Source organism: Aotus nancymaae, unplaced genomic scaffold (genome assembly GCF_030222135.1).
Source record: "Aotus nancymaae isolate 86718 unplaced genomic scaffold, 86718_ANA_hifiasm-v0.15.2.pri h1tg000016l, whole genome shotgun sequence".
NCBI classification, from domain to species: Eukaryota; Metazoa; Chordata; class Mammalia; order Primates; family Aotidae; genus Aotus; species Aotus nancymaae.
Window position 1 is genome coordinate 36,217,557 of NW_026988428.1, and position 15,744 is coordinate 36,233,300.

At 53.3% G+C, this 15,744-nt stretch overlaps 1 protein-coding gene across 1 annotated transcript; it reads right to left on the bottom strand.

Moving 5' to 3' along the window:
* Positions 1–1,476: 1,476 nt before the first annotated feature.
* Positions 1,477–14,277, bottom strand: KRT82 (keratin 82). The gene is made up of 9 exons (XM_064376710.1): positions 13,808–14,277; positions 11,834–12,042; positions 8,807–8,867; positions 8,076–8,171; positions 7,541–7,705; positions 4,442–4,567; positions 3,594–3,814; positions 3,316–3,347; positions 1,477–2,752 (listed from the first exon to the last, which is right to left on the bottom strand). Exons 1-9 carry the CDS (start codon positions 14,216–14,218, stop codon positions 2,532–2,534), a joined length of 1,542 nt encoding a protein of 513 aa, XP_064232780.1. The 5' UTR covers positions 14,219–14,277; the 3' UTR covers positions 1,477–2,531.
* Positions 14,278–15,744: the final 1,467 nt, after the last annotated feature.

Sequence of the window (15,744 nt, forward strand, 5' to 3'; positions counted from 1 at the left end):
CCTAAGCAGCCATGGCTCTGCTTTCTCTGTGGATTCCCATATTCTGGACTTTCATACGAATGGAATTATAAAATAGGTGGTCTTTTGTGACTGGCTTCTTTCACTTTGCACAAGGTTTCCAAGGTTCATCCATGCTGCAGCATGCATCAGCACTCCACTCCTTTATATGGCCGAGAGATTCCATTGTGGAGGTATGCCCTATTTTGGATAGACAATGTGGCATGTCTACACAACGTTGTTTCTACCTTTAGTTATCATGAATAATGTTGTGATAAACGTTCATGTGCATGTTTTTGCATGACATAGGTTTCTATCTCTCTTGGGTGTATGCCCATGAGTGATATTGCTGACTCACATGGTACCTCTGTGAGTACCATGCTCAGGAGCTGCCAGGCTCTCTTCCACAGTGACTGCCCCATCTTACATTCTCCACCATCGGCCCTGCATAAGGTGTCTACTGCACTTACGGGGTAAACTGGCCATGATCAGGGCTGTCTCGTTCACCACTGAGTCTCCAGGCCCTGGGTAGCCAGCCACATAGCAGGTGCTTGAGAGATGCGGACTGAGCAAATGAAAGTGAAGGAACGGGTTCTCTTGACTGTGCTTGTCCACGGATCTGACTCTAGACTTCCCTTCAGCCCCTGTCCATACAGTCTTCCCTGTGATCCTGTCTCTGACCTTTTCCAGGCAGTCATGTGCTGCTTCTTGGGGCTCCCATGTTCTTTGGCACTCATTATTTATGACTCCTCCCCCCGTGAGGCTGAGCGTCCCTCCAGGGTGAAGAGGGTGCCTTAGTCACTTCTGTATCACCAGCCTCTAACGCAGAGCTTGGCGCAGCCTGGGGGTTCTATGGGGAGAGGAGGGAGTCATTCCAACTCTTAAGAGAGGGGAGCCTTAAGGGGAAAAGTGCCCCCAGGAGAGGCAGTTTCAGGGGGTCAGTGAGGCAAAGGAAAGGGGACTGAGGCCTCGCAGAGGGCGAACTCGCTGCCGCCAAATCTCCAGGTCTTGGGCTCTAAATGGGGAGAGGAGACTGGAGTGTCCTGGTCCTCCTCACTCCACGGGCTGCCACCATCTTCACTGCTTTCCTGGAGCTGGGGCTGCCCAGGCACGGAGAATGGTTCAGGATAGGGACAGAGCCCAGGGCTTGGGGGCTGCTAAGTCTAGACATGGTAGAGGACCCCATGGATTTCTCTAGGGTGTGTGTAGGGCACCATGTAGTGAGGAGGCCTGTGTGCAATGGTTTGTGGTTTTAACATGGCCAGTAACTTGCACACTGTCGGGGTGTGATGGGCAGGTTTTAAGTGTGATTTGTATGGAGCCCTATTTCGTCCATAGGCCAGTTGCAAATTATTCACATGTGGTGTTTCTGTTTGTACACTAACCTTCATTTCTGTTCCCAAGCCTCCAGTCCCCAGAAGCTGCTCACCAGTTCCCCTTCAGCCTTATCACACTTCCCACAGAGCAGAGTAAATAATGCTGATTTCCATAATCCATGAACAGAGCGGATTTATTTTGAACAGACAAACCCAGAAGCTCAGGGCAGAGGCCTTGGAGCCCCAGCGGGCCAGGCTTGGCAAGAGGGGCTTCTGGGAGGTGGAGTCAGCCCACAGCTCTTCCTCTGTCTATAAGCCCCTGAGCCAGGGCCTCCAAGTCGGTAGGGCAGCTCCACATCACTGTCATATCAGACCCAAAGCAAGAGGAGCTCAAGGAAGGGGGAGCAGGAAGGGGCGGCTATGTACAGAAGGGGTTGGGTAGAGGTGGGACTGATTCCATCGGGCAAATAATACTCGTTTTTGGTTTTCCATCTGTCCAGTAAACATTCCATATCCCCTTGCCCTTTGTTCTAGGCATTTGTCTGACATCACCTGCCAATGTGAGCTCAGGAGAAAGATTTATTTTCGTAGTTTGGGTTCAACATACCTGCCAAAGTAAATCTACTGCCCAAAGGCCACCTCTTGATTCTCTGTGCTGAGGGGACGTTGGCAGGTCCTGACTGATCCTGAAATCGTGGCACTTGACTTTGGAATTCAGAGTGGGATCTAGGAGTGTCTCCTTTTGATATTTGCAGTGTTGCACATTTCAGGTGGTGTTAAAGGAAATTCACTTTTCTTAGGGACACAAGAGCCTGAAGTAAGGGCAGTGTGGAGCCTGTAGGGGGTGAGGAGCTGGCTTTGCGGGGGACCGTCCATGGGATGATACACTGAGCAGAACTGTGGTGTGCCCATTTGACCTTCCGGAGGCTATTGCCATTCTGGGGTTAGGAGCGATGCATTCTCTTTCTTTGCCTTCCATCCCCACCATCCGGGCCTAGCTGAGCGTCTGCACACAGCTGAGTGGGAGGTGACTGGTGAGGGAAAAGAGGGACCCGAGGGGCAGCTCAGTTCCCAAGGAGGGAACACTGGAGGGGAATGTGAAGTCAATACGGGGAGGGGGCACTGGAACATCCTTGTCTTCAGCCCTGGTGGGGGTGTGACATCCAGGGCCATGGGGCTGGGGCCCTGTCTCCTGGATGTCCAGTGTCTGGGGCTGTGTTAACACTTGTGGCTGGAGGAGCTTCCCCCAGCCCCTAGCTTTGTGCTGGAGCTCCGCCCGCTCCCACAGCTCGGTAGCCCTTGGGGCTCGCAGGGGACGTACAGTTCACCGGTGCCGACGACACTGCAGCCCCCACTGCCCCTGAGGACGCTGGTGCTAAGGACAGGTGTGCTGACCCCACATGGCTCGTACAGGATGGCACCTTTGGAGCTGCTCACCGCTGTGGGAACAGGAAGGGGTGCTCAGGGCCCCATGTGGCATGGCTGTCAGTGCACTGCCCTGAAACTCCTCAGCCAGGCCAGTCCTCCCACCTGCTGCCGCTCACCTGTACGGACACCCCACTCAGCCTCCAGCTCCCATGTCTCCCCACCCTAGTCACGTAAAGTGCTTGCGAGGTTCCCAGGCATCTCTCTCCTTTCCCCAGAGCCTTGGCAAGGCCAGGCCGGATTCAGCTTCACCCTTCTTCAGTTTCTACTGGACCCTCCTTCCTGAGCTTGCTTCAAATCCTCTTCCTCTAGAAAAGTATCTTCTTGTCAGGGTGGTTGTTTTTGGCCCCTGAGCCCTGAAGCACTTGGACCGTGGTGTTGCAAATCTGCTCCCAGTGTGACTCCCAAAAGATTTGGATAGCCCTCTCCACCAGCCTGGGAGCTCACAGCAGACTGAGCTTTTCTCTTGGGGTGGGGGAGGCATCAGAGGTCTGGGAGGGGATGGTGGGGGCTGACTGGTGTTGTGTTGATCAACCCCCAAAACCCCAGAGCCAGTGGGGATGGCTCATCTACTTACAGATATTCACAGGTCCAATGCCTTCACACAGCCTGGGGATGAGATGAAAAAGAAGACAGGTAAGTACATCAAACAGATGCAGGTAAATGTAGCATCTCCCTGCTCCTGCCCTCACTGTGAGTTGAGCCATGTTAGCTATGAGCTGTTGCCATGTGCTGCTGTGGGTTTTCAATGACTGGGGTAGGGGACAGGGGTGAGCGATACTAGCAGCCACCGCCAGAGGGCTGGGTGGTGGCTACACCTGGTGCCTGTCTTTGACCCCTCCTGGAGGAGCTCACCTGTGCTCCTCGCCCTCCAGCAGGCGCCTGTAGGTGGCGATCTCTATGTCCAGGCCCAGCTTGGAGTTCATCACCTCCTGGTACTCCTTGAGCAGGCAGGCCATGTCCTGCTTGGCCTTCTGCAGAGCCTCCTCCAGCCCTGACAGCTTGCACTTGGCATCGTTGAGAGCTGCCTCGCCCTGCTGCTCTGCCTCTGCGATGGCACCCTCAAGTTTGCAACGCTGTGGGAGGGACACAGAAAAGCATCACTGGGGGCTCTGGAGCCCCGAGCCCAGCTCCCAGAAGAGCAGAGAGAACACAGTGGTGGCTGCGTGCCAGGCTCTCATTTGCTGCGAGCTTCATCCTAGGACTGCGACATCTGGTTCCGCCAGGGAACTGGGACAGGTTTTCTGTTTAAAATACCTCCAAGAGAGCTGGGATTTTAAGTATGGTAGAAATTTCTGTGGGGCTAATAGGTTTTAAATGCCTAGCTGGCCTTCCCTAGGAGAATGGAGTGGATCTGACTTTATGAACAATTCAGAGCCACCCTGCATGTCAGGATCACAGAACTACAGTCTTTGGGTCTGAAGGGGCTGTGGAAAGTATCTTTTCTATACTTGCACCCAGTGAAGCCTCATCTTTGATGCTGGTCACCTCGTTTCTGTTGAGGACCTATTTCTTGTGGCTGCTCATCCTGCTGTAGCTCAGCCCTTTCGTAGAAAGGACTTGCTTCTGCTTGAGCAAGGCAGCACGAGTTTATTCCCTCTTCAACGGCACTCACAGCAGGGACTGAACCCACCTTGCACAGTGCACACCGGCGGGTCAGCCTAAGATGGCTCTCGCAGCAAGGATGTCTTCCCTGGCCTCACCTGGGCTTTGACATTCTCAATGTCCTGCTGCAGTCGCTGGATCAGCTTGTTCATTTCCAGGATCTCGTTCTTGCGGTTACGGAGGTTGTCGCAGTGGTTCCCAGCTGTGACTCTCAGCTCCTCATACTGCCAGGACAGAGAGGTCAGAGCCCCAGGCCCTACACGGTGGCGTCTCCTAGCCTCCTTTCTCACATTTCCTGGTCTCTCCTCTAGTGACTTCCTAGCTCAGGTGCTCTCTGGTTCTTACACTTGTTCTGCTCTTCTACCTTCTTCCCCACTTCTGGGCAATTTTGGGGTCCTTATGTGGGCTGCTCCTGATTCCCATCTCACCCCTTCCCCAGCTCCAGGCTTGTTAAATTCTTCTCCAACCTCTGAGATCCCCTCCTTCGTTTAGCTTTCTGTGTCTGGTCCTTTACTCAGTCCCAGAGCCCAAGTTCACCCAAGGGCTCTCTCCCTTTTAGATATGCCTCTGGACCTTGGAAGGGGTTTCTGTGCTCAGGCTGGCTTGCCTAACAGACCAAGGAGTGCCCATCAGGTTGGGTCTGCCCATCAGGGTGAATGCATTTGTATGTTTCCCTAAAACAATAAAAAACAAAATGTAATTTATGTCCTACCTAGATGTAACACTTTTTAAAAAAAAAAAAACCCTTTGCACTTTAAATCCAATTTCTGAATAATAGTGTGTACAGGTTGCATTTACGTTTTAAAAAATTAGCTGCCTTTGAATTTTCTGATGGTGGGTGGGAGCATATTATATAGAAAATGCAAAATGAGAGATAAGCCTGTAATCACACTCTTTGGCTCCCTTGTTATTTGGTTACACTGGGAAAGTCTGCAGTTGCCCAACAAATATCCATTCTCCTCTTGTTAAAACAGAACTGCTGGCTGTGCACAGTGGCTCACACCTGTAATGCCAGCATTTTGGAAGGCCAAGGCGGACAGATCATTTGAGGTCAGGAGTTCAAGACCAGCCTGGCCAACATGGTGAAACCCCATCTCTACTAAAAATATACAAGATAGCCAGGCGAGGTGGTGCATGCGTGTAATCCCAGCTACTTGCGAGGCTGAGGCGGGAGGCTCACTTGAACCTGAGGGGCAGAGGTTGCAGTGAGGTGAGATTGCACCACTGCACTCCGGCCTGAGCAATAGAGCAAGACTCCATCTCAAAAAAAAAAAACACAAAAACAGAACAAAACAACCCTGTTTTTATGTAGGTTAACAATGAGCTCAGATAAGAGAATACTTCTCGGCCCTCCAATCAATAAGATCTGTGGCCATGGCTGGGAAGGACTTCTGGGAAAGCTCTTTAAAGAGCAGAATGACCCCATTGGCTTTTTTCTCCTATGTTCTCCTTGCTGTCTGGCATAAGCCTGTGAGATTGGAGGCGCTGCAGCTCTCTTGGGACATGAGGCAACCATGAGGGTGAACACCCTTGTCTTCAGCCCTGATGGGGGTGTGACATCCAGGGCCCTGGAGCTGGGGCCCCGTCTCCTGGATGTCCAGCTTCTGGGGCTATGCTAACACTTGCAGCTGGAAGAGCTGCCCCAAGCCCCTAGCTTCATGTTACAGATGGCAGAATGGAGAGCTAGAAGGATCCTAGGTCTCTGATGATGACACAGAACCCTTGTGTCATCCTGGACAGTTTATTTTGTACTTCAAGCTACCTGAGTGAAAAGTAAAAATTCAGTTTTAGCCATTTTTGTTTTTTTAGAATTTCTGATCCTCATAGCCAAATGCAATCCTTAACTAATAGAATTGTCTCTATGATTCTGACTTAGCAGTATGAGAAAATGGGGTGGCTGTAGTCTGAACCCACTTGGCTGATGGGGCAACCAGAGGAAGGACCAGCCAGAGTGAAATCTGGCTGTGGGTGGGCCACAGATGGGGTCGCCAGGGGCTGACTCCAGATCAGGGTTTCATACTTCCACCATGGAGCTCCAGAAAATGGGCAGAGCATCACTCTGGGCACTCCCTGGCACCCACTGCCTTCAGAACAAAGCCAAACAACTTAGCAAAGCCCTGCAGATGTGCAGTGATCTGGCCTCAAGCATGTGGCACTCCAGGCTCCTCGCTTTCTGCTATGTCCTAACACCTGCTGCTCAGCCTGGCACACCCTTCCCACATCTGCCCATTGAATCTTTTTTGTCCTTCAAGATTAGATCAAATGACAACACCTTTGCCTTTGCAGACACAATTTGTTCCCTCCGTCATCAAACTCCCTTTACCTGCTGCTCCACCCTCGCAGTCACTTCCTGCTAGCTGCTGCTTTGCTTTGGGAAGCGCATCCTTGCTGGCCACCCTATTTGAAACTTCACTCCAACTCTCCCTACACTTCTCCTGGTTTATTTTCTTCCCAGCACTTGGTATCACCGTCTAACACACATCCCTTGCACTTACATGCCTTGTTTATTGTCTGCCCCTCTGCCCCTCCCACCTCACCCTGGCCCCCAACTTGTCTCTGGAATGAAAGTGACAGGAAGGCAGGGACTAGCGTCTGTGCCGTTTCCTCCTGTCTCCAGCTTCTAGGACTGTGGCGGATGCTGAATACACGGTGTTGAATGAGTGGACAGAGTAGTGTATGCATGCATGGTGCCTTTCTCAGGTAGGGCAGAAGAGGTGGAGCTGATGACATTTGTTAAGCAAATTACCCTAGAGCCCCCATGCCCTCTAAGCAAGCCCCTAATTATGAAGTCTGAGGCCATCTTAATCACTGTTTCTGCTCTACCATTAGAAGCCACCCCATGCTGCTAGCCTCCTCCCACGCCTGGAAGCTTAGAGCCCTCTTTGCCATCATCACCAATTAGTGTTTATTGAACGCTGCCTACAGGAACACTTCCTGTGAGTCTGCAGGTAAAAACAGCAGGGCGCCCTGGCACCCTGATGACAGGCCTGGGGTCCCTCCCACGTACTCTGCAGGGATGTGGTCTGGGACCTGACAGAAACAGCCGCGGGTGGGCTTTATGGGGTTCCCTGTGTCTGTGGCATGGCTCTCATTAGCTCCTCACCCACTTCTGGGGGGAAGGAGTCTGGGGGGTCCTCCCCTCTCCTGTCTCTTTGTCACCTCTCCAGTCTCCCGGCTCCCCTGGCCCTGGGCCTCACCCGGCACTGGTACCAGGCCTCTGCTTCGGCTTTGCTGCGGCTGGCGATGTCGTCATACTGTGCCTTGATCTCGGCGATGATGCCGTCCACGTCCAGCTCCCGGCTGTTGTCCATCTTCACAATGACTGAGGTCTCAGAGATCTGAGACCTGAGCAGGCAGGTCTCCTGGGGACAGGGCCCAGGTGAGGAGCAGTGAGCTCTCTCAGAGTCTGGGAAGGGGAGAACCTGTTCTGACCTTCCCAGAGCAGAGTACATAGAACTCTGCTATGGCTGTTCTGGGTTTCAGTCACCAACTGTCTCCTTGTCCCCACCCTCTAGTTGCCCAGAGCTTGGTGGAAACTTTCCCAGAGGGGCCTGTGAGCCATGGGCTGGACGATCCAATTTCTGGGAGTCTCGCTGCCTGACAACCGTCTCTCTAGTACAAAGCTCTTCCCGTGCTTGCCCTGAAATGCACCCACTGGGCGGCCGCTCTCTTGCCCTTTTGCTCCCTTGGCTCTGGCCTTGACTATCCACCCAAGGGCAGGGCTGTGGGTACCTCCTCATACAGGCCTTTGAGGAAGTCAATCTCCTGCACCAGCGCCTCTGCATTGGTCTCCAGGTCAGCCTTCATCAGGAAGGCTGTGTCCACATCCTGCAGCAGAGCAGGGACAGAATGTGACTTAGCTGGACCACCTCCCAGGCTAGCTGGCTACAAGGGGAAGGCGTGGGGCCCACCTTTCCTCACGGACACCCACGGGCAGTGAAGGAGTGATGGAGCCAAGGTGGGAGGAGGGTCGGGGCCCCAGGCCTGGGCCTGGCTTCTTGAAGGGGGCAGAGGTTTAAATGAGCCTTGGCAGCAGCCTCTCAGAGCCTGCTCTGCAGAGTCTGGACCTGGAAAGGCGTGGCTGCCTGTCTGAGGAGCCCTCGCGGTTTTTGTCCTATCCGGGGGCTGCGGCAGACCTTTTGCTTTGGTTTGGCGTCGGCATCAGTCCCATCTCCAGCTGCCTGGGCAGGGGTGGACATGACCTTTACCTAGCTCTGGCCCACATGCATGGGGAAGTGGAGGCCAGGCCAATGGCTGGCCTTTTGCACGGGGACAAGGTCGGGGGAGAGGAGTCTAGCCTTCCTCATTGTCAGGGTCAGTGGGTCTGGCACAGGAGTCTGAGGGGTGAGAAACTCTTTTGCGGGTGGGTGGGCTGCAGACACATTTGGACTCAATTCAGGGCTAGGTGGCCTGGGGCCAGGGGGCCAGCTCAGGAGCTCTGCCTGTCTGAGCGTCCTCCTCACCTTCTTCAAGGCAACAAACTCATTTTCGACACAGGGGCGTAAGGAGAGCTCCTCTTCGTATCTGATGGAAAGGGCAGGAAAAAAATGCTTTAGTTGGACTCATGGATTTTGGAAGAGATCTTGGCATCAGACCTTTGGGGGTGACTGTCTGTCACTGAGTGAATGCCCTGGGATCCAGCCCTGTCTTGGCACCTCTAGCTCCTCTGCCCACTTGAGATGGAACAGTAGTCCCATCATAGCCACTTTTCAAGTTTACTCTTCTCCCCATTCCTCTGGAGCCTGTGCCCACGATGAGTCCTCCTCTGGGAAGTCCTCCTTAAGGCTAGCTTCATTCTATCTTGCTGCTGAGGAGGTTTGCTTCACGTAGTGAAGGTGGAAGAAGGCTGTGCTGCTGACCCAGCTGTTTTTTCTGAGTCACTGAGTTCCTGGCTGACCGCGTGCATCCTCCGTGCTGGTAGGGTGCAGAGCCTGGCCTCTACCTGGGGTCCATTTGCAGAGGTAGCAATTACTCGCTCTACCAGACCCACAGAGACAGCCAGGCTATTTCCTCAAGCTCCTTGGGGCTCCTCAGCCCACTCACCACTCCCCTAAGGCAGAGGGAATTGGTCAGGGGTTCAGTTTGATGAGCAACATCAATCCGTTAAAAGCTTCCCTGCTTCTTTGTGCTCCTCTGTTTTTTTTCCAGCTGAACTGCTGCAGCACTGGCCAGGGACTCTGGAACCCACCCCACTGGGTTTGGGTTCCTGCAAGCTGTGGGCAAGTTGGGTAAGTGACTTGGCCTTTCTGCCTTGTCATGCACGGCTTCATCATCCGCAGAATGAGGCTGACACTAGTCCTGCCTCACAGGGCTGCTGTGAGCTAACACATCACACGCATTCATACCTGCAAAGCACTAGGACAGTGCCTGGCACAGGGTCTGTACTGTGAAAGCGTTTGCTATGATTCTTAAAATACCAGTTGGATCTCATCCTTCTCCAGTTGTCTCACTTTTGAAAGCCAAAGTCCTCTTCTTCAGCTGCAAACATGTCTTTTAATCTCACTTTGCTACTCAGTTCTCAAGAAGGGCATTGCTCCTGCTGAGAGGCCAGGCTCCAGCCCTCTCACAGCCCCACTGCATCTCACCTGTCACAGTCTGCTAGAGCTGTTCCTCTCACTTGGCATGCTCTGCCTCTTTCTTGTCTCCCATTTCTGTTCTTTCCCCATTTCCAAGATGTACTCTGGACTCCCCTTTTATAAGAAGCCATTGAAATGAAGCCGTTATGCTCCATTAAGATGGGGGATGATGCCATTGGAACCAGCCATTATCCTCCAAGGCCCAGAACAAATGCACCTTCCTGGACTCCTGCTCTCTCCCTTTCTTGGGAGTCCTCTCCCTTCTGCCCTGTTTGTGTGTAGGTGCAGGTGGTCTGTGCACGCTGGATTGGGAAAGAGCTAGCCTTTTATCTTTCCATAGCACCCACCTTCCTAGCACAGTGTCTGGCCTTGAGTAGGTATGTGGTTGACAGCTGCAGTGAGTGTCCCCGTTGTGGCTCCACTCCACTGACCCACACCCTTATGACCTATTGTTCTCAGCTCTCAGTGTATTTGCAGTTTCTCCTCAATAGAAAGGTACCTGTTTCAACTTCTCTGCCTCCCATATGCACTCCCATAGGACACCGGACTCCCATAAGACACTGGACTCCCACAGGGCACTGGACTCCCACAGGACACTGGATTCCCATAGGACACTGGATTCCCATGGGACACTGGACTCCAAAGAGACACTGGACTCCCATAGGACACCAGACTCCCATAGGACACTGGACTCCCATAGGGCACTGGACTCTCATAGGACATGGGACTCCCATAGGGAACCGGACTCCCATAGGACACTGGACTCCCATAGGACACTGGACTCCCATAGGACACCAGACTCCCATAGGACACCGGACTCCCATAAGACACTGGACTCCCACAGGACACTGGATTCCCATAGGACACTGGATTCCCATGGGACACCGGACTCCAATGAGACACTGGACTCCCATAGGACACTGGACTCCCACAGGGCACTGGATTCCCATGGGACACCGGACTCCAATGAGACACTGGACTCCCATAGGACACCGGACTCCCATAGGACACTGGACTCCCACAGGGCACTGGAATCCCATAGGGCACTGGACTCCCACAGGGCACTGGACTCTCATAGGACATGGGACTCCCATAGGGAACCGGACTCCCATAGGGCACCGGACTCTCATGGGACAGCGGACTCTCAAGGGACACTGGACTCCCATAGGACACTGGACTCCCATGAGACACTGGACTCTCATGGGCCATTCGGCCCAGGACCTGGTTAGACAATTTATCTGGGCCTCAGCCTCTTGCAAGCACTTAATTACCATATGCTTATCAACCACCTACTCCAAGCTGTGAATCAGACCCGGAGCCCGCCCTCAGGGGGAGCAAGTTTGGCAGAAGAGAAAACAGGAACCACAAAGAACTGGGAAGTGAGGGAGAAGGAGCTAGAGCCTGATATGCAGACAGGGGGTGGGAGGGCTGTGCAGGAAGCTGGAGTTGTGGGTGAGAGGAAAGGTGGGCTGTGGTAGCTTGGACGTGGTGCAGAGAGATGCTGAGAGGGGTGTGTCAGGCAGGAGCAGCAGGAGCAGAAGCCAGGAGGGAAGAGGCCTGGGGATCTGTCTATGGAATAGGGAGTAGTTCAGGATCTGCAAAGGCAAAACAGGTGGTTTCAGCAGAAACCTGGAGCTCCAGAAGCTGCAGGTGAGAGCTTGTTTTACACAGAGAGAGAGAGATCCTGAGGGCCTTATTTTGGCAGGGTAATGGGGATGGAGACGGCAGTACACAGTCTCAGAGCTCCCATCGTGTGCCAAGTGGGGCGCCCTGCTGACACGATCCCGCCTAACTGTTCTGCCACCCAATGAACTAAGTTTAGGCTCCCCATTTTATACATGGGGAACTGGGGCCCAGATTGTTTCTGTCCCTTGCCCCGGGTCCCCCAGTGAGTTGAAAGCCGCACTGACTCACTTTTTCTTGTAGCCCTCCAGCACGTCCTGGAGACTAGAGAGCTCCGACTGTAGCCTCACGCGGTCCCCGGACACACAGTCCAACTGCCGCCGAAGGGCGCTGATGTAGCCCTCGAATATGGGCTCGATGTTGGTCTGGCAGCACCTCTGCTGCTGCATGAAGTTCCACTTGGTCTCCAGCAGCTTATTCTTCTGCTCCAGGAAACGGACCTGTAGCCCAGAACGGAATGTCACCAGGCAGCAGGTGTCCTGGGGATCATGACTTAGAGAGGGCAATGGAATGAGTTTGTGCCCTCTCTCCCAACACATTGCTACCAACGCACTGGAATTTGCAACAGTCGGGGTGTCTGCGTAGACTGGCATCTCAGGGTGTGTGTCTCTGTGTCTCCCCTCCTGGGGCAGCTAGAGGACCCCTACCTTCCACTCAGAGGTGGATAGAATACTTCTCCTAGAGGCCTGGGCAGGTCCTGTTCCAGCACTGCCTGCCTGCCTCTCTCTATCCTCGTGACCTTGACCAAGACATCCTGTCCCTTCAACCCTCGCTTAGCTTCCCAAAGCTTTTACTTGGGACAGTGTATGGGAAGGCACTCTGTAAATTTCATATTAATGTCAGAAGATGTGGAGCTTGGGGGTTGAGGCTTTCTCTTATGACAGCCTAGGGACACTCGGGGAAAGGTCAGATCAAGGGACTCTAAGCTCTTTTCACCTACTGTGCTGCATCCTCACAGCTGTATCTGAAAAAAATCCAGGTCACAGTAATGTGGACAGCTGCTGGCCACCTCCTCCCTTCTCACGAAGTGGAAACTGAGATTAGGAGTTGAGTAAGCCGACCACGGCCACCCAGCTCGTCACTGACAAAGGGAACGTGGCCTCAAGTCCTTGCTCTGGGATTTTCCGTATTGTGCATTGTCTCTCAAGAAAACTGCACAAGTAGCACTGTCCGACTTCTGGTCAGTGGCTGCATCCACAGGAGGCTCCCAGCCTTACAGAAGAGGGGGTGATGTTGAGAATCCGGGCCCATGTTGTTGGAATGGGTTTATAGCCAGAACTTAGTAAGCTTTAGAAATAAAACTGTAAGTTTGAGTAAACAAGTTCCTCTGTGAAGCACTTTTGAATATATTATTTCCTCAAATCTCCCAGCGTCTGTCCTGTCTTCTTCACTGGGCAGCATGGTCCAGAGGCCAGGAGGTGAATGGCTTGCACAGGGATTCAGGGTGTAGGAGTGGAGTCAGTGCCAGCGGCCAGGGCTCCTGACCTCTGGCCTAGGACTCTTGCCCCTAAACCTTGGGGTCACCAGAAACACCAGCTCAGATCTTGGAATAAATCCTGACCCCAAGAGCCTCCCTGGGGTGTGGGGATGGGCCCAGGGGCTGCTAAGAGATGGCAGGCCGGTTCAGCACCTTCTGAAGGAGCGCCTCCCTCGCGGCTTTTCGGTGGCTCTGGGGTTGACAGATGTGAGACATTCGTGGGTGTCACCTCGTGCCTCTGGCTCTGACTGTCCACTTTCCTCTCATCCCAGGCCTCAACTGATGGGAAGCTCTGGGGATACAGTGCCCATCCTCACCTTCAGGCTCAAGAGTCGTGACCCAGCTCAGGCACACAGAAGGCAGTTCTACCACTAAAGCCTCATCAGGAAGGGCATTTCTCTGCCTCTCTGATCATTCCTTTCAGTATTGCTTTAGAAGTTCCTCTTACAGTCTGACCTCAGGCAACCTTGGTGATTGGTGATTTTGTCAGATAATATTCAGAGAAAGATGATATATTTTTTAAAAGACAAGGAAACAGAAATGTTTAGTGCAGAGTCTGGTCTAACTGGCTTTCAAAGGTTGGTGGCCATGGAATGTGAGAGAGGCCACTGGATGAACTGAGGCTTCCTCATTGTCAGTCTCCTCCTGGTTCCCTTGGACCAGAACAGGACCAGACCCCAGACCTGCAGTGGGTCTCCTCCTGCGGCCCTGGGCCAAGGCCCCCTTACCTTGTTGATGAAGGATGCGAAGCGGTTGTTGAGGCCCTTGATCTGCTCCTTCTCATCCCTCTTCACCTTCTGCACAGTTGGGTCGATCTCCAGCGCCAGTGGGACCAGCAGGCTCTCATTGATGGTGACAGGGGTGATGCAGGCAGAAGGCCCACAGGTGACCCCCAGTCGGTACCCGAAGCCAGGCAGAGTACCTCCACACCTGGAGGCTACCCGGGGCCTCCCGAAGCCCACATTGCACAGGCTCCGTGAGCTGAGGCAGCCCAGAGCTCGGAGGCGCCCACCACCCCCCGGCCGGCATGGCCCCTTGCTGGCTGCATAGTGGGTGACCATCCGGGGCATGACAGCCGAGTATGAGCTGAAACTCTGACTGCCACATCTGGAGCCCGGCTGGAAGGAATGGTAAGACATGGCAGGAGAGAGAGGCAGAGAGACAGGGCCCTGGAGGAAAGAACAGGGGGCAGGATGATCAAGTCATGGCTCAGTTTCCCCCCTTTTATCTGGGAGGGAGATGGAGGGCTGAGCTGGGTCAAACCCCACATCACCATTAAACCAGATTTATGAGCTTGGGATATTGCTAGTGCTAAGTAGCAAGGTGGATAATTAAGGTAGCGAAGACCAAAGAGAAGGGGCCAATGGTCAGTGCTGTTGAACCCTGTAAAAATCCTATTTGTCTTCCTTCCTTGATCGTGGGGGTGATGAAAGGGGCCAACCAGATGGATATATTTATGTATCCAGTGGCTTAGCTTCAAGGAAAGGGAGAGTTAGGACTATGTCATTTCATAGCAGGGGAGGCGTGCCATGAATGATACGCTCTGGCTTCCCTGGGATTAGAGGGCAAGCCCCATATGCTTAAGCATGCTCTGGCTATTTCTCCAAGGCCGCTTCTAGGTTTTTTGCAGATCTTTCCAACCCAGTGCCCACTGTGGGCTCCTAGGTGAGTCAGGAAGTTCCCAGGGAGGAAGGCTTTTGGGGTGGGAGAAGCCTCCCTACAGCAGGCCAGACCGTAACCCTCCTGAGCCCTGGCTCAGTGACCCACTGTCCCATAGGGGTCTTGAAGGTAGACAGGCTCCAGGCATAGATGCTTCTCTCCAAGGCCCATCAGTCCGCAAAGGCTGCAGGGAACTCAAGAGGAGAGCCCTGCTGCTTGAGAAGGGCAGAGGAAGGGACGCTCTCCTCAACACTCCTGGGGCCCCCAAAAGGCATGATTTCAGCTTCAGGTCTCGGCTTCCATGTGGCTGTTCTTTTCCCCTTGCACCCAACCCAGCCTGAGTGTCCCTGAGGTCAGCAGGGCCAGCTTTGGCTTGAGGATGTCTCTGGGGAGAGTTGCTCCCCTTGGAAATTGTCAGATTCCCAAGAAATCCCAGATGTGGGATTCGGGCTTTCTTTCCAGCAGCCAGGTCACAGACATAGATCTTTGGAGATGTCTAAAGCCCCACCTCACTCTCTTTCCTTCTCCTCTCCATCAGTTTAATCAGTGAAACTTTTGCCGTGGCCACCTGACCTTTACCTTCCACACTGAGACTTATTACCAGGTCAAAATCAAGCCAATAATAATAATATGCATTTACTGGGCATTTACTATGTGCTCGGAGCACCGTGTACTCTTTACATCATGGTCTCATTTAATTCCCTGATCATACCATAAGGTAGTTACTATGCCACAGACAGGAAAATGGGGAGCAGAGCAGTTAAGAGCAGTGTCCCCAAGTCACATGGCTTATGGCTGACTGATTAGCTGGGAGTCCGTCCTGTTCCTTCTGACTTTACCCTGCCATGCTGCTCCAGAGCAGGGAAGCCCAGGTTAGGATTTGGGAATCTGCTGCCCATGCATGTTCTGCTATTCCTGTTCCTCAGCCTTCCAACCTATGGATTAGGAGACTTGAACTCAAAGGTTTCCTGAGCCTTGGAAATTCTCAGTCTAATTGTGACATTTC

Coding starts and splice junctions, on each gene's coding strand:
- KRT82 (XM_064376710.1), bottom strand. CDS start 14,218: ATGTCTTACCATTCCTTCCAGCCGGGCTCCAGATGTGGCAGTCAGAGT. Junction 7,706..8,075: donor TCAAAGGCCTGTATGAGGAG/GTACCCACAGCC, acceptor CCCTGTCCCCAG/GAGACCTGCCTGCTCAGGTC. Junction 2,753..3,315: donor CATTGGACCTGTGAATATCT/GTAAGTAGATGA, acceptor CTGTTCCCACAG/CGGTGAGCAGCTCCAAAGGT.